The 17605-nt window shown below is 49.1% G+C and overlaps 2 protein-coding genes across 2 annotated transcripts in view; both read left to right on the top strand.

The window, feature by feature from the left end:
- The first annotated feature begins 89 nt into the window (after positions 1-89).
- Positions 90-2391, top strand: LOC120656724 (actin-depolymerizing factor 1). Its single transcript, XM_039934911.1, has 3 exons — positions 90-454; positions 548-813; positions 1913-2391. The coding sequence occupies exons 1-3, from the start codon at positions 452-454 to the stop codon at positions 2061-2063; spliced, it is 420 nt and encodes a 139-aa protein (XP_039790845.1). The 5' UTR covers positions 90-451; the 3' UTR covers positions 2064-2391.
- Positions 2392-6426: 4035 nt separating this feature from the next.
- Positions 6427-17605, top strand: part of LOC120656720 (BEACH domain-containing protein C2-like) — a 28553-nt gene continuing 17374 nt past the window's right edge. The window contains exons 1-8 of the mRNA XM_039934905.1: positions 6427-8473; positions 8897-9684; positions 10166-10846; positions 11161-11298; positions 11581-11685; positions 11831-11944; positions 12104-12180; positions 12402-12483. Coding sequence (XP_039790839.1) covers positions 6790-8473; positions 8897-9684; positions 10166-10846; positions 11161-11298; positions 11581-11685; positions 11831-11944; positions 12104-12180; positions 12402-12483 — 3669 coding nt within the window. The 5' untranslated portion in view covers positions 6427-6789. The remainder of the gene's footprint in view (positions 8474-8896; positions 9685-10165; positions 10847-11160; positions 11299-11580; positions 11686-11830; positions 11945-12103; positions 12181-12401; positions 12484-17605) is intronic.

Raw genomic sequence — 17605 nt, 5'->3', positions numbered from 1 at the left:
CATAATACAGGAGAAGCAGTTGCCAGTTTGTCTTGAAAGACTGTTAAACTAACGCAAGTTAAAGAAGACTGTGCAAAAGAAACAGGCCGAATGCACGGCATGTCGGTTTGTTCCTACTCTGCAAACGATTCTGCCGAGAGAGGGGGATGTCAATTATAGGGACGGGTGGTGGCGCGCATGTTGGTTGCGCACAACGATTCTGGTTCTCACACAAGGAGGGGACGTGCTTGGTCAAAGGCCCCTCCCCGGACGTGGTGGCATCATGCAAGCCTCCATCCCGGTTGCCCATCCCCTCCCTCTCCTATATCTGGCCTCCTCCTCCCCCTCTTTCAGGCCTTGAAATCTCGCCCCTCTTTGCTGTTGCCCGCACCCTCTTCTCTCCTCCTCTGCGCGCTGCCGTTTGTTTCTCAACCAGAGGAAGAAAGGAAGGAAGAGATCAAGAGCATCAGCCATGGTGAGTACGTCTGATCTGTTTATTTCTCCCAATGCTGTTCATGGGATGTTCTCTGATGTGGTGGGTACTGTTATGGACCTTCCTTGTTGTAAGTCGAACTCGGCGTCGGGAATGGCCGTGTGCGATGAATGCAAACTCAAGTTCCTGGAACTTAAGGCGAAGAGGAGCTTCCGTTTCATCGTGTTCAAGATCAATGAGAAGGTGCAGCAGGTGGTGGTTGACAGGCTGGGACAGCCAGGTGAGAGCTACGAGGACTTCACCGCCTGCTTGCCCGCCGACGAGTGCCGCTATGCGGTGTTTGATTTTGACTTTGTCACGGATGAGAACTGCCAGAAGAGCAAGATCTTCTTCATCTCTTGGTAATCCTCCATCCCACATTTTTCTCGTTCGATTTTGTCCTTTATTGCAGAACGTTCTGTTTCCATTGCATATAATTCAATTCTGTCAACCTTTGGTATGGTACGATCAGTAATGACCGGTTGGTTGCTGCTCTTAATTCTGAGTTTACATGTACTTTTTTCCCAAGAGGATCATCTATACATGTTCAGTTGTTGCAGATTAGTCATCGGTAATATTACGACATTTGTCACAGGCAATTGTTTTCGAGCTTCGCAACTTGATCTTGAACAAATTGTTGCATTTAGCATCAAAGACATTACAGAATGAAAAAAGGGCGTCAATACATATGTTTTCTGATGATCTATTATTGGATCTGGGGGTTGGATAGACTAGCAACTTATTAATGGGGGGAAAAACAGAACCAGAAATCGGTGTTCTGCAAAATGATGCACACCGGCTCATTTTCTTCTCAAAACAAACGTGGCTACAATTTCTTTATGTGGCTACTAAAATTGTCCAATGTCCATGTTAATGTGAATGTGTATGTACAGTTAAGCTATCATGTCTAAACACTATTTTTAACTGTCGTTGATCATTCACCAGCTAAGTGATTGCAGCGTAATAAATTGATAGAAAATTATAAATGCATGTGAAAGAGACGTTTTGATATTTGACTGTGTTTATAACTCTGTGCAGCTTAAGAAAATGAAATTAGCATCTTGAGTAACTCATATCAAATCTCTGATGCAACTTTGTATTACTGCGTCTACAGATGCACATCCAAGCAGATGCTGAAATGGCCTTTTCCTCTCTGGCTCTCTGCTGAATTTGGTGGAGCCATGCAATTTAGCAGCATGGGTTCAGAACCAATACTTACAGGCTACAAACTGTTTCATATAAAAGTTTTATATTTTCAAAACAGACATAAATCTTTGATCGAATGCATTGACCTTCATTAGATTCTTAAGCATGACATGCAAAATATGTAGAAGTGTTAATTTTGTTGGTAATATGTATCTTTCTCCCTGTGACAATTAATTCGCAGAAATGAGATTGATCTCTGCTAAATAAAATGCATGAAGGCTGAACCGGTTTGCTTCCGCATCAAACTCTCTGCAGGGCCCCAGATACATCTAGGGTGAGGAGCAAGATGCTGTACGCGAGCTCGAAGGACCGGTTCAAGAGGGAGTTGGATGGCATCCAGGTGGAGCTACAAGCAACTGACCCCAGCGAAATGAGCATGGACATCGTCAAGGCGCGAGCCCTCTGAAACAGCCCGAGAGCTGCACCCTCCAGGAGCGCATCAGCTCCTGCCCTTGCATGCTATTCATTCTGTGTTGGTGACGGTCATCCGTTTTCGTGCCATTGTTTTCCTGGACGCAAAAGTGTTGCATTCTGTATGAGACTGTATGCCATTTTCCCTTTTTACCGTCTCTGCCGTAGTCCTGCTACTGCTGTAAACTAGAACTTATTTGGTGTTTTATCTCGTGGCATTGTCGAGTCTTTCTTGTGTCTATGCAATGCTAGTTGTGAAGCCTAATGTACCCTAGTTTAATCACCGAGTTCCAAAGTTTGATATAATATGTTGACCTTGCGCATGTCTACTGCTGCAAAACGCTTACTCCTCATCGTCCATCAATACAATACATCCTTTATCTGAAAAGATCAAATCTTAGAATCACCAATTATAGGCTTATTGATAGCCTTCAAGCTAATTGTCCGAGACACACTAGACAAAAGATAAATCCTAAAAATTCACATTAAGAATAACGAAAACATCCCGCTATCATTTCAGATCGACTCTTATCAGAAATTCAGAATTGACAATTATAACCATCAGATCTACTATGTTTTTTTTAAAAAAGTTACGCACATTTTTCATTATGAAAATAGACTAAAACTAACCCCAAAATTTGCATCTCAAGCGCCCACATTTGCCAATATTAAAAATAACCTTCAGTAACCCAAAAATATGCATTTAAATTATTATCTACCTCTAAAAATATTAAAAATGTATGCAAGCTGTTCTTATATGTTTGCTTCTAAACTATTTTAATACAGAAAAAATAACTTAATATATACATGCATGATGTGTGCATATACAACATATGTATGAAGTGATGTGATGGGGGCATAAACCCAAGGTCCCCAGCTGGCCCACATTATAATATCAGCCCAACATCCCATTAGGCGCACTCCAACAAAGCCCACAGGCGGCACGAGATGATGCCAACCTCCAGTGCCCAGTCAGCCCAGTTACCGATCCCCGGAGAGAGACATGTGGAGACCTCCCGTCCGGGGACCCGTCGGGTCAGCGCAGTACCACGACCCGAGCCGTGCGCACCAAGAACGCCGCCCAGTACAACAGGCGTGCCGATCAAGCCAGCTCCCGTCCACCCGTACTGCTGCCCAGTCCTGCCGCACGCCACGCCCGCACGGTCAACAGGACCCTCTGACATGGGCACAGTGCAGGCCGTGCAAGCCTACACGACCCAACGGATGGGAGACGAGAGAGGGCGTCAACGAGCTCCGTCCCGCACGCCAAAATGATGGCTCCCCCTGATGCCACTCCATTACGCCAGGGCACCCCTCAACGGGCGTGCCGTCCTCCGGTCAGAAGCCACACAGGGAAGGACGTGCAGCGGCAATACGGATGGAGGTGCCTATACGGACGGACAGGAGAGAAGGCGACCGCCAAGCTCCGACCGAGCACTGAAGCCACTCCGACTGACCAAGGCGGGACAGCAGCTTGACAACCCGTCGCCAAAAAAACCAACCTGACACAACCTCTCCATTCCCGACTGACCGGGTGGGACTCGCCGACTGACGAAGACGAAGGACTCCCAGGTAGACCAAGATATCACGATAGAACTATGTAAATAGGGGGGCCCACCTTGAAGTATAAAAGCAAAAGCCCCCCACATAGGAGAGGGTTCGAATTCAAGGGAGTTCGAGAGATCACTGCTTGAAAGCTTGTAAGCTCCCCTCCAACTTTGAGGACTTGGGCTCGAGCAATACAGCGAGAGAACCACCCCCACACTGGACGTAGGACGTTTTCCGGCCCGAACCAGTCTAAATTCTCGAGTCATTGTATGCTAGACCATTCCGATCCAACGCACGACACACTAGCAATCGAGTAGTTTTTCCATCGGCCATATTCCGAGACGACATGATGATCATACAGTTTCCGTGTTGAACTTAAATAATAACTCAAGCTAAAGTTTATTTGAAACCAATGTTAAACAAGCATGGATAGAACGAGCTCCGTCAAACAATCTTTTACAAAGAAGTGGTTCTAGACTGACTCGAAGCGATTCTCTGAAATGAATTAAAATATAATGTGTAGAAAAATATCTTCTAATTACAACTTATTTTTTGCAAGGAATTTACAACTTAAAGTTAATATAGAGGATCAATAAGAATAACTTTCAGTGACACAATTACTTTTATCCGAGAATCATTTGTCATAGTAAATCAGAATTATAGGGAGCTCTATCAAACGGGGTCTTAAGATATCTTAATTTTAAAAAATTAATGATATATTATTAGAAAAAATAATGGTTGAAATCTACTTTTGAAAACTCACTATAAATATACATCAAACTCTCGTCGCCTAGCTAAAAGGTAGTTTTCTTCAGCATTGTTTTTTTTCAAAAAGCCAAAACGAACATTTTTTTTTGATAGTGCCATTTCTGTGCTTACCCATATGATGCCTACAATTTGTTTACCGTTGGACATGAACTAACACGTTCTACCTCTTTTGCCATTGCAGTTGCAGCGTTGTTTCAGATAATCAGGACGGCAACCAGTGGCGGGATGGCTTAAGCACCGACCCATCTAATCCCAGAGTCCAGAGGTCTGTTTGTTATACATGCATCCAATCCAGAATTGGGTAGCAGCTAAAATGTCGTGTCCTGTATTGTGTTTTGGCTCGTGAGTGTTGAGTCTGAAACTAGCATCTGAAGAAGTGTAAAGCAAAGTCATGTACCTCAAAACTGTTAAGTGGATAATTGCCTCGGATAGTGTAATGTTTCTTTCACTCCGTCCATAATGAGAAAATTGCATATTTAAGACCTCAAACATCACGCTTCACAGTTTTACTATTACTAACATCGACTTCGTAAAAATAGAATTCCAAACACGTGCAACTTGATTCTCCAAAACCATTGCACATGTTTGTAGTCCTATTTTTATGAAGTTAATGTTAATAATGGCAATACTACGAAGCATTACGCATAGTTTTTGTGATCCAATTATGATGAAAATTTTATGGTGGGCTATCTATTACATTCTTGAGCAGTAATAAAAATTTCATACTCATCGGATCATGCATACTAGAGTTATAGATTTGTCTAGTTAAACATTTGAAAAATTATAGTTAATAACAAATAAAGTGGAAATATAATTATTTTGGATTCCGCATGAGTAGATCTATGCCGTGAACATATTATACGGTATAATTTAGTACAAAGTTTTGTTGTAGATTTAAATATATATATTTTGTAATTAATTCATAGCCATAATTTTCATGGTAGAATTATGGTGAAATTTTTATGATGGAATAATTATGATATTTTTTATCTATAAATAAAATTTCTTTCTTATTTGTTAATGCATGCTTGAGTTATAGATTTATCTAGGTCTGAGTTATAGATTTATCTAGGTTTATTAGTATATTTATCTAGGTTTACGTAGACATATCTATAACTCAAGCATGCATAATCTGATGAGTATGAAATTTTTATTACATCTCAAGAATGTAATGGTTCGCCCACTATAAAATTTTACCATAGTTGGACCACAAAACTGTAGCTATGAATTCATTACAGAAAAGTATATATCCAAATCTACATAAACAATTTTGTACTAAAGTATATTATATAATATATTCACTGCATAGATTGAGTCATGTGAAGTTCAACAAAACTAAGATTTTCTATTTTGTGATTTTTATATGGTTTACTAAGATTTTTTCAAAATTCAGCCAAAATAAATATAAAAGAAAAGATGAAAAACCACTTAGGAAACCAGCCAAGAAAATATCCGGTGTTGAGACTTGAGAGTTCAAGGAGTCTAAATGGATGGTTTTGTGGTCCAGAAAGGAAACAAGAACTGGTCTCATAGTCCGGGAAGATAAAAATAATTTATTTCCTTTTGTAGACTATCATTCACCCCAACTCAGACCCCGTTTGGATGCGTAGCACAAAACGTGCTAGGAAAAAAAATCTTCAATGCATGAGCCACTAAATGAAGTTTATTTGTAAAACCTTTTCACGAATGTGTGTAACTTTTCGCGATGAATCTAATGATGGTAATTAATCTATGATTGGCTATAGTAATGCTATAGTAACTATTCTCTAATCGTGCGGTCAAAGACCTCATTAGATTCGTCTCGCGAAATAGCGAATGAGTTGTGGAGTTAGTTTTATAAAATATTTTTATTTAGTACCTTTAATTATTGGTCAAAATAAACTGCAGTATTTTGTGCTGCCCAACCGAACCGAACGGGGCCTGAGGAGGCAGGCCCGCCCTGGAAATGGCCGCTAATCTGTAGCCCGAGAGCCTGTCCTGGGAAATGCTCGGTAATCTTGCCACGTCAAAATTTTAGGACCATTACAGGCCTAGCTAAAAAGCAGCCCCGACCCGTGCGTGAACCCGCAGCGCGGCAGCGGCGCCATTTCTTCGCCTTCCCCGCTCGGCCGCTTCCTCTCCTCCTCCCTCCCTCCGCCTCTCGGGCCACGCCCACGCCATGCACCGCGCCACCACCACTAATCTCGCGCGAGCATTTTCCCAAAACTCCAGCTGTTTCTTCCCGGCCTCATACCCAAATCGCAACATTTTCGCCCGAACGAATCGCGAAATTTCCCCCCAATCTTGTCGTCGTCTTGTCTCAGCCCAAAAAATTTCGCCATCGCGTTTAATCCTTCCGCATTGCTCCAGTGGCCAACCGATTCCTCACATTTTCCTCAATTTTTTGCATGGAGTAAGCGTTTGAGATGGGGGAGGAGGACACCGAAGAGATGTCCGATGCCTCGCCGCCCGCGCCGTGGGAGCACGGCGTCGACGAGCGGTTCTCGGCGGAGTCGCTCGGCCCGTTCGGCGAAGAGGCGTACTCCGTCAACGAAGAGGAGGTATCGGACACGGAGATGAGCGCGGGTTCCCCGGCGGCCCCCTCGGAGCCCTCCCCGCCGCTGCGGAGGCGCCTGGCGCCGGTAGTGGCGTCGGACGTGCCGGAGGAGGTGGTGCGCGCCGTGGACGCGGTGATCATGGGCAGCGGGGTCGAGCGCCTCCGTGAGATGGTCTCGGAGGACAAGGGCGAGGTCTCGCATTTCGTCGTGGACGTGCTGATGGTCACGATGGGCGGTGTGGACGGCCTCGACGAGGGCTCGGGCGTTGGCATCGGCGCGGCCACCGGGTTGCCGCCCAGCATCATGTCCAGCTCGCGCGCGGCCACGATAGCGGCCGAGCTCGTGCCCTACCTTCCCTGCGGCGTCGAGCCGTCGCCGCGCACCCGCATGGCTCGTGGCCTCCTAGCCACCCTCAGCGCCTGCACCCGCAACCGCACTATGTGCTCCGCTTCGGGCCTCCTCGCGGTGCTCCTCGACGTCGCAGAGAGGCTGTTCGTCGGAATGGGTCAGGGCAGCAACTGGGACGGGACGCCGCTTGTGCAGTGTATTCAGGTGCTGGGTGGGCACTCGGTCAGTGTCAGGGACTTGCATTCCTGGCTCCTTTTGATCAAGAAAGCGCTTGGCACTCGGTGGGCCACGCCGCTGACTCTTGCATTGGAGAATGCCGTGGCTAACGAGGAGGCTAAAGGCCCAGCTGTGACGTTTGAGTTCAACGGTGAGACCTCCGGCTTGCTCGGCCCTGGGGATAACCGGTGGCCATTCTCCAATGGTTTTGGGTTTGCCACATGGATCTACATTGAATGCTTCTCAGGCTCACTCAATGCAGCTATGGCAACTGCGACCGTTGCAGCGGCTCAAGCATCAACATCTGGGAAGTCATCACCTTCGGCGGAGGCAGCTGCTGGCTGCACGTTTGTGGGAGAAGGAACAAAGCACATGCCCCAACTTTTCAGTTTCCTCACCTCGGATAACCATGGCATTGAGGCCTATTTCAACAGCCAGTTTCTAGTAGTGGAGAGTGGAGCTGGGAAGGGGAAGGAGGCTTCCCTCCATTTCACTTACGAATTCAAACCACGGTGCTGGTACTTTGTTGGGCTGGAGCATTCAAGCAAGCAGGCTTTGCTTGGGAAGGCCGAGAGTGAATTGCGGTTGTATGTGGACGGGGAGCTTCAGGAAAGCTGTTCATTTGAGCCTCCGCGCATTGTGAAACCACTGGCTTTTTGCTGCATCGGAACCAACCCATCACCAACTATCGCGGGCCTTCAAAGGCAGCAATGTCCATTGTTTGCAGAGATGGGACCTATCTATATCTTTACAGAGCCTATTGGGCCAGAGAGAATGAGTCGACTAGCTTCCAGGGGAGGAGATGCACTTCCCAGCTTCGGCAATGGCGCTGGTTTTCCTTGGAAAGCTACAAGTAATCACATAAGGGAAACTGCAGAAGATAGTTATACACTTAACATTGAAATTGGTGGAAGCTTATATCTTCTTTATCATCCCAGCCTGCTCAGTGGCCGGTTTTGTTCTGATGCTTCACCATCTGGGTCGACAGGTCTGTTCTCTAGATATTTTTTTCCTTTCTTATGTTCAGATTGTTTTCACTACCATTGTCCTGATAATTGAAACTCATGAACTCTTTGATTTTTGGGGTGGAGGAGCTTGATTATTACTTGTTGTTGAACCACGATCTAGTTTTTATCCTGAGACAATGGCTACTCAAATGTTTTTAAAGCTTATCATATCATGTTATTTTTCTTGGGCTATCACCTACAACACTATATATAAGTTTCTGTTGTTCCACAGTCCTGCACTAATTGTGCCTGTGTTAATTAAAAAAATCTTTCGATAACATGGTGTTAATCATTACCCGTGACCAGGGTATTCTAGCCAAAACATATGTCATGCAATGATAACAAACAAGTGTTGGGCTGGTTCAGAAGTATTACTGCTGATGGTATCCTATGTTGAATCTTAGGTACTCACCGAAGGCCTGCAGAAGTTCTTGGCATGGTTCATGTTTCATATCGTGTGCGGCCAGCTGAATCTTTATGGGGTTTGGCTTATGGAGGTCCAATGGCATTACTGCCACTGATTGTGAGCAATGTCGAGATGGATAACCTGGAACCTATACTCGGCGATTTGTCACTATCTCTTGCTACCGCATCTCTTTCTGTCCCTATTTTCAGGATCATTTCCTTGGCTGTTCAACATCCTGGAAATAAAGAAGAGTTATGCCGTACTCATGGACCAGAGCTTCTATCACAAGTTTTACATTATCTGTTGGACACACTGTCCAAACTGGAAAGTGGGAAGAAAGAGATACTGAGTGACGAGGAGCTTGTTACTGCAATCGTATCTTTGTGTCAGTCTCAAAGAAACGATCATGGTCAAAAGGTGCAGCTCTTCAGCACTTTGCTGTTGGACCTGAAGATGTGGAGTTCTTGCAACTATATTTTGCAGAAAAAGCTTCTCTCTTCACTTGCAGACATGGTTTTTGCAGAATCTACTTGTATGCGTGATGCAAACGCACTGCAAATGCTTCTTGATGGATGCAGAAGGTGTTATTGGGTAATTCATGAAGCAGATTCAATAGATACCTTCACACTTACTGGACATGAGAGACCTTTAGGAAATGTGAATGCTCTGGTTGATGAGCTTTTGGTTGTTATTGAACTGTTAATAGGGGCAGCACCTTCTACACTGGCTTCTGATGATGTTCGTTGTTTGGTTGGATTTGTTGTTGACTGCCCACAACCTAACCAGGTAATTGCACTTGGCACTGGCAGTCTAGCACAATATTGATTGCCAGTTTGCCACATGTCAGGGAGCAAATACTCTTGCCAACATCTTGCCAGCACCCTGTCATGTTCATCTTGATGTGTACACATGGAAATACTTGGTGCTCCCACACCCAAGTGTTGAATTTGTGTAGTTTGATAGAACATTCCATGGCTCAGACATTTGGAGTACATCAAACTCAGATGTCTTGGTTTAAACAGAACAAAGTTCTAAGGTTTTACTACCGTTGTCTTAACTGAACTATTGCCTGATTTTGAACTATAATATGTCCTTCAGACGCAAAAAATAATGTGTTTCTAAACCTGTGGATATTTATTATCTGAATGTTTTGTTTTTAGTTTATGAGATGTCCACCAAGCTCATGCTCTTAATCAAATTGTATACATTCTTTAAGGGTAATTTAAGCAAGAGATGGTTTGACTGTGCTAATGTTCTCTATTGGCAGGTTGCTAGGGTGTTGCTTCTCATCTACAGATTGATTGTGCATCCAAACACTTCCAGAGCTAACATATTTGCTCAGTCCTTCATTTCTCGTGGAGTAGTAGAAGCATTACTTGTTCTTTTGCAGAGGGAGGCTAAATCTGGTGATAATAGTATTCTCCACAACTGTAATGTGGCGCAAAATGCAAATTCGTGGAATGGATCTTCTAAGCTTACTAATAAGGATTTGGAAGTATCAGCTAGTGGTGAAGCAAACAGCAAGGATCATCAGATTCAATCAGTGCAGCATCATGAACCAATCTCCCATGAAGTTGTTACTGGACTTGGGTCTACTAGCAAATGGTGCCTATTAAAGGGTCAGTTCCTAAAGAATTTGGGTGGCATCGATGTCCCAAATATCTCCGACAATGTCGAAAATAGCGTATACAATATCGATAATGGTGATGGAGTGCTTGTTGGGATAGTCCATGTTTTGGGTGCTTTAGTTGCATCAGGCCACCTGACTACCTCATCTACTGTTAGACCGAAGTTACCAAGTGTTTTTCTGACTACCTCTAATGGAGAAGGAAATACCATGTTTGAAGACAGGGTATCTTTACTGCTCTTTGCATTGCAGAAAGCTTTCCAAGCAGCCCCAAGGAGGCTTATGACCAGAAATGTCTACAGGGCGTTAATTTCTTCAGTGGTATGGGTGTTTTTCAGGTGCTTTATATGTAGTTATGTGTAAAGGATATGTATCATGTTTCCAGCACTATAGTAGTGGGGCAATATGATTGCCATCTTGCCTTCTCTTGGGTTATGTTATCACTTGTCAATTTCTCGGAAGTATTTGAATAAGTAAAACATCCTAGAATCTTTTTCAAGCATGATTTCCAGATAAAAGTTCTTCAAGTTTATTTAGCCCTGGTTCACACTATTAATTTTGCTCATTTAATCAAAGGTGCAACTGCTTTTTTCCCCCTGTAATTTCTGAATTTGTGTTTGTGTTCTTGAATGCAGATTGATGTTTCTTCATCAAAAGATAACCTAAAAAACTTACATGATTCTGGTTGCCGTTTTAAACACACTCCACTTTTGATAGTCCTACTCCGTTCTCTTCCATATGCATCAAGGGCATTCCAAGCTCGTGCCATTCAGGTATATTTATCGATATATAAAACTGGATTCTCTCTTCCATATGCTGGAGGCTAGGTAGCATAACATTTATGTAACTAAGGCTTTCACTTCTTGACTGGTTTAATTAGTTGATCAATGCTGGAAATTCAGGCAGTACAATATCTGAATGCTTAGACTTTCCTATGGCTTAAAACTTGGATGATATTTGGGGATCAATAATAATAATATGTTATTTATGGCACCTCTTATTTTTCCTTATGTTTGATCACTCATGAATCATGATGCCCTTCTACCATGTTTCAGGATCTTCTATATCTGGTTTGTAGTCATCCCAAGAATAGAAGTACGATGACTTCCATCAGCGAATGGCCTGAATGGATATTGGAAATTTTGGTTTCTAATCATGAGGTAATATTTTCTCTGATGACAAATCAAAGAATTTTGTAATGGGCATACATTACAAGCTCGTAGTTGTAGTCTCTACTTTCTTCCTTTTTGACTGTTTACTTCTGTAGATTATAATGTATAAACTGATTTATAAACTGAACTGTAGATTGGAGACAACAATAATTCAGATGGTGTAAGCATATGTGAGGTTGAAGATCTCATACACAATTTTCTACTTGTTATGTTTGAGCATTCGATGCGACAAAAAGATGGGTGGAAGGTGAGCTGTTTCGAGCTTTTGGTTTCATTTAGAAACTAATATATTTTATGTATCCAAATTTGGTTATCTTCTGCTTGAGTTTTCTCCCTCGCCAGACTCTTCTTTGACATGGATACTTGGTTGTGGCTTTATAATTTTTGTAATGTGGTAATATTTCAGGATGTAGAGGCGGCAATACATTGTGCAGAATGGCTTTCAATGGTTGGAGGATCTAGCACTGGTGACCAAAGAATTAGGTAAACAATAAGAAGCAGTACTTACGAAGTTATTTAGTTAATTATATATTTTATCAATTGCTTTGGCATCATTTGCCTTTTGTTTTATCTACTAGGCATGTAGTTTTTTGTGCTTCTATCACATTCTTTTGTTCCCAAAGCACACATATTCGAATTCTGTAGAGAAATATATAATGCTATTTTGCATTGGTGATATCTTGTGCTATTTTGTTCATTTCAAGGCGTGAAGAATCGTTACCAATTTTCAAAAGGAGATTACTGGGTAGCCTGCTTGATTTTTCTGCCCAGGAGCTTCAAGTTCAGGTATGTGCTACTTCTTCTGCAAATATTATTCATACATAGAATTGAAAATTTATTTTATCTCATAATATAGTGTTCCAACAAACAAGGCATATGTTTTTATATATGTGTACTTTAATGTGTTAGAAGCTCAATTTTCACTCTCATTGAGCTGAGAGGATGACACTCAGTGTTGGGGCAATTTTCTGGGTTTTTTCATTCACACTCACACACAATGCCATGCTCTCCATAGGAGAGGTGGTCACTTATTTATACAAGGGCTGCGGGGCAGCCAGCACACTGGTCTAAGATGCTCCTAAGGTGTTCAACGTGCTGCACAGATACCTTGCAAGGACCTGGGCTGCAACATGCAAAGATGCTGGTCAAAAGAAAACTGAAACCTGTCCTAGATGCTGTCCTAGGTGGAGACCCACAAAGACCAAGATGACATAGACTTATTCCTTCATTCTCCCCCTAAGTCTTGTCCGTCGTCTTGTGGGAGGGTTGGACCATTCCGGTCCTGTAGCAAAGCTCAAGGAACTTGATCCTCCCAAGGGGCTTGGTGAGCAGATCCGCAAGCTGGTCCTTGGTGTTGATGTAGCCCGCCTTGATGCTTCCTTCCTCCAAGCAGTCTCGGATGAAGTGATACCTCACCCGGATGTGCTTGCTCCGTTCGTTAAAAACGGGGTTCTTCGCTAGGGCCAAAGCGGACTTGCTGTCCACTCTAAGCTCCACCGTTTCAGTGTCTCTGCCGAGGAGATCACCAAGCAGTCGAGCGAGCCAGAGCGCCTGAGTCGAAGCAGTGGAGGCCGCTATGTACTCGGCCTCGCAGCTAGATAGGACCACCACCTGCTGCTTGACCGACTGCCAGCTAACGAGGCTCTTGCCGAGGAAGAAGAGGATCCCGCTCGTGCTCTTGCTGGTGTCGATGTCGCCGGCGTGGTCGCTGTCGCTGTACCCGACGAAGTGTGCTGCCCCCGGGCACCTCGGGTAGTGGAGACCGTGGTCGAGAGTCCCAGCAACATAGCGGATGATCCTCTTCACAGCCTGCTGGTGCTCCGTCGTCGGTCGCTGCATGAACCGACTGACGTAGCCGACGGAGAACGCCAAGTCCGGCCGTGTGTGGGCGAGGTAGCGGAGGCTCCCCACAAGGCGCCGGTACTGAGTAGCGTCCACCTCCTCCGCCGTGCTGTCATGGCTCAGCTTCAGCCTCTCCTCTATCAGAGTGAGAGCTGGGTTGAGTCAGTGAGCCCAGCTAGCTCGACGACGCGCTTGGCGTAGGCGGTCTGTCGAAGTGTGATCCTGGAGTCGTCCTGGTGCACCTCGATCCCCAGGTAGAAGGAGAGAGGCCCCAGGTCGCTCATCTGGAAGGTGGCCTTCATCTCCTCCTTGAACGCCGCCACCTCCGCGTCCTTGGTGCCGGTGATCACCGAGTCGTTGACGTAGACACCCACCAGCAAGGCACCGCCGCCATTGCCCCACTGGTAGATGGCCGCCTTGTGCGGGCTTTGCTCGAAGCCCATCCCCTTGAGCGTGGAGTCCAGCTTGGCGTTCCACGCCCTTGGGGCCTGCCGCAAGCCATAGAGGGCCTTGCGCAGACGTAGCACCTTACCCTCCTTGTCGGGGATCGCAAACCCCGGCGGCTGGTGCATGTAGACCTCCTCCTTCAAGTCGCCGTTGAGAAACGCCGACTTGACGTCCATGTGATGGACGCGCTAGCCCTCCTGGGCAGCCAGCGCAAGGAGAAGTCGCACGGACTCCATCCGTGCCACGGGAGCAAAGGCATCGTCGAAGTCGACCCCCTCCTGCTGCACGAAACCTTATGCCACCAGGCGAGCCTTGTGCTTGACGACGGTGCCGGCTTCATCCCTCTTCAGCTTGAACACCCACTTAAGGGTGATCGCACGGTGACCGTGAGGGAGATCGGCGAGCTCCCAGGTGCGGTTCTTCACAACCGCACCCATCTCCGACTGCATCGTGGCACGCCATGCCACGTGTCCCTCGGCCTCTGCAAAAGACCGAGGCTCGCCATCGTCGCACGCGAGGTGCAACTGCGCCTCCAGGTCGTGAGGCACCAGACCCGGCGTCGGTTGATCGCCGAGAAGGTCCTCCATCGTGCGGTACCGCAACGGCTCGCCGTCGTGGTACGCGTCGATGCGCTCCTTGTCGTGAGAGAGCGGAGTAGCGAACTCCACCGGACTGTGCTCAGCATGAGCAGGTGCTGGAGTAGACGTGCCCCGAGGAGTGGCTGTCGGTGCTGGAGTGCGTGGCGTCACTGGCTGTGGTGGTGCAGCCGAGGAACTCGGTGCAGCCGGAGTCGTGGCTAGATAGTGTGGTGCCGCCGGTGTAGCGGGCGCCGGAGTCGATGGAGGCTCGGGGACCAGGGTAGGCACGCTCGGCAAAGAAGAGCTGCCTACTCCCCCAGCTCCCTTGAAGTGGACGTACTCGACGGTGAAGTCGTCGTACGTCGGAGCCGAGCCGTCGTCCACCGCCTTGTCCCACGCCGATCCTCGCCCTTCGTCGAACACAACGTCGCGCGCCGTGCGCACACGCTGTGTCTTCGGGTCGAGAATGCGGTAGGCCTTCGAGCCCTCCGCGTAGCCGATGAACACTCCCGGAGTGCTCCTGTCGTCGAGCTTGCCGATGTGGCCAAGCTCCTTGGCAAACGCGAGGCAGCCGAAGACCCGTAGGTGGGAGACCGGCGGCTTACGCCCATGCCAAGCCTCATATGGCGTCATGCCGTCGAGTGCTTTGGTGGGCGAGCGGTTGAGGATGTACACGGCCGTCACCACCGCCTCTCCCCAGAAGACGGCCGGCATCCCCCTCTGCTTGAGGAGGGCCCGGGCCATCTCCACAACCGTCTGGTTGCGCCGCTCGACGACTCCGTTCTGCTGCGGGCTGTACGGCGCGGAGTAGTGGCGTTGGATGCCCTCATCCGCGCAGTACGCTGCGAACTCGGCCGCCGTGAACTCGCCGCCGTTGTCGGTGCGCAGCACGCGCAACTTGCAGCCGCTCTCCGCCTCCGCAGCAGCCTGAGCACGCCTGATGGCGTCCGCAACCTCTCCCTTGCTGCCGAGGATCATCACCCACATGTAGCAGGAGAGATCGTCGACGAGCAGCAGGAAGTAGCGCCGTCCTCCTGGTGTGGCCGGTGTCACCGGGCCACACAAGTCCCCGTGCACGAGCTCGAGCCACTCCCTGGCTCGGAAGCTCGCCTGCTGGGGGAAGGGGTGCCACCTCTGCTTCGTCAGCACGCAGACGTCGCAGAGCTGCTCCACGTGGTCGAGGCACGAGAGGCCTCGCACCATCTCCTTGGTACCGAGCCGCTTCAGGGCCTCAAAGTGGAGGTGCCCAAAGCGCTCGTGCCACTGCCATGCCTCGTCGTCCCTGCGAGCTGCAAGACAAAGAGGCTGGGCTACCCCTACGTGGAGGATGTAGAGGCGGTTCTTCCCTCGAACCACCCTGGTGAGAAGCTGGTGACGATGGTCCTAGATGCGGAGGACCCCGCTGTCGATCACCACGCGTGAGCCGCTCTCATCGAGCTGCCCAAGGCTGATGATGGAGTTCCGCAGCGCCGGGATGTAGTAGACTCCGGTGAGCATCCGATGCTCTCCGGACTTGGCGGTGAAGATCATGGAGCCCACGCCCTTGATCTCCACGGCGGAGGAGTCCCTAAACCTGATGGAGCCACCTACGTCGGTGTCCAGGTCGGAGAACTCCCGCCGTCCGGTCATGTGGTGCGTGGCGCCGGAGTCGAGATACCAGCCGTCGATCCTGTCGTCGTCGGAGCCGTTGCCGAGGAGGACTCGGGCACGCGGCTCGTCGAGGTGGAGTAGGGTGGTGGCGGACGGTGCCGCCGGGTGCAGCTCCATGGCCCCGTGGAGCAGGAACAGAGCCGTCTCGTCATCCGGCTGGGCCTCCGCGACGTGGGCTTGGCCCCTACGCCTCCGCTGCGGGCAGTCCTTGGCCCAGTGGCCGGGCCTGCCACAGTTGTGGCAAGCGTCGTCTCGTGCCGCCTTGGGCCTATCGGCGACGCCGCTCTGAACGCCTCCGCGGGCACCGCCCTCGACGCGCCCTCGTGCTCCGGCCTGGGCACCTCCGCGCCCCCTGCGCGGCTTGCCGCGCTTGCGGCCACCAGTCGAGGAAGAGGGCTCCCCCCTCTTCCCGTCACCGCGCCGGGCCTCCCACTGCTCCTGAGTGAGGTGGAGCTTTCCGCCGATGGAGATACCTCCCGAGGGAGGCTGTGGCTCGTCGCTGTCGACGACCTTGAGGCGACCTATCGCCTCCTCGATCGTCATGGCAGTCTCCTTCTTGGAGAGCAAGAACTGCATCTCGGGAGGGACTGCGGCGATGAGCGCATCCAGTGCCCGTCGATCTTCTTCATAGTCGACGTCGTCGTACTGGACGGCATCCCACATGTGCCGCACCTGGAGCCTCACCCTCATCACCGCAGCCCACTCGACGTAGTTGGATTTGGTGAGGGTTGGCCACCCGCCACCGGGACCAACATCCCGGATCACTGCCTGGAGGCCGTGGTAGCCGGGGGCGCTGCCGCGCGTCGCCCGTCGCCCTGCGCGCCGCCTCCAGGGGCGCGGCCGGCCTACACGCCGCCGCCGCCGGGCGCGCGGGCCATCGGGTCGCCACCAGGCGAGCGGGCCCCTGGACTGCCGCCGGGCGCGCCGGCCTCCAGGGCGCCGCCGCCGGGGTGGGCTGCTGCCCACCGCGCGGTCCGCTCCCGCGCCCTCTCCCTCTCCAGCTCCTCAAGGTCCCTGTCGGCGGTGGTGTCGCCGGCGATGGAGCCGTTGAGGCTGCCGCGCAAGGTCTCAACCTCGACCTCTGCGCACGCGCTGCATCCTCTGCCTCGACCTCCGCCCTGGCCGCCACCAACTCCGCTGCTGCCAGCCTGGCCGCCCTCGCCGCTGTTGCAGCGGCTTATGCCGTCGCTCGCCTGCGCTCCACGGGAGGGCGCGGCAAGCTCGGCGTCTCGCTGACGCCGTGCGCTCAAGGTGACCGAGCGCCGAGACGGTGCGTCGGACATGGCGCGCCTCCAAGGGGCTGCTGCGTGGAGAAGACGCAGCCTTAGACGAGCTGCTGCTCGTCTGCTCGGGTGAGGAAAGGGGAACTGGGGCTGCAGCAGGTGCTGCTG

This window comes from Panicum virgatum, chromosome 1N (assembly GCF_016808335.1).
Source record: "Panicum virgatum strain AP13 chromosome 1N, P.virgatum_v5, whole genome shotgun sequence".
NCBI lineage: Eukaryota > Viridiplantae > Streptophyta > Magnoliopsida > Poales > Poaceae > Panicum > Panicum virgatum.
Note: the sequence above shows the minus strand (reverse complement) of the source record. Positions and strands in the feature narration are given on the sequence as shown.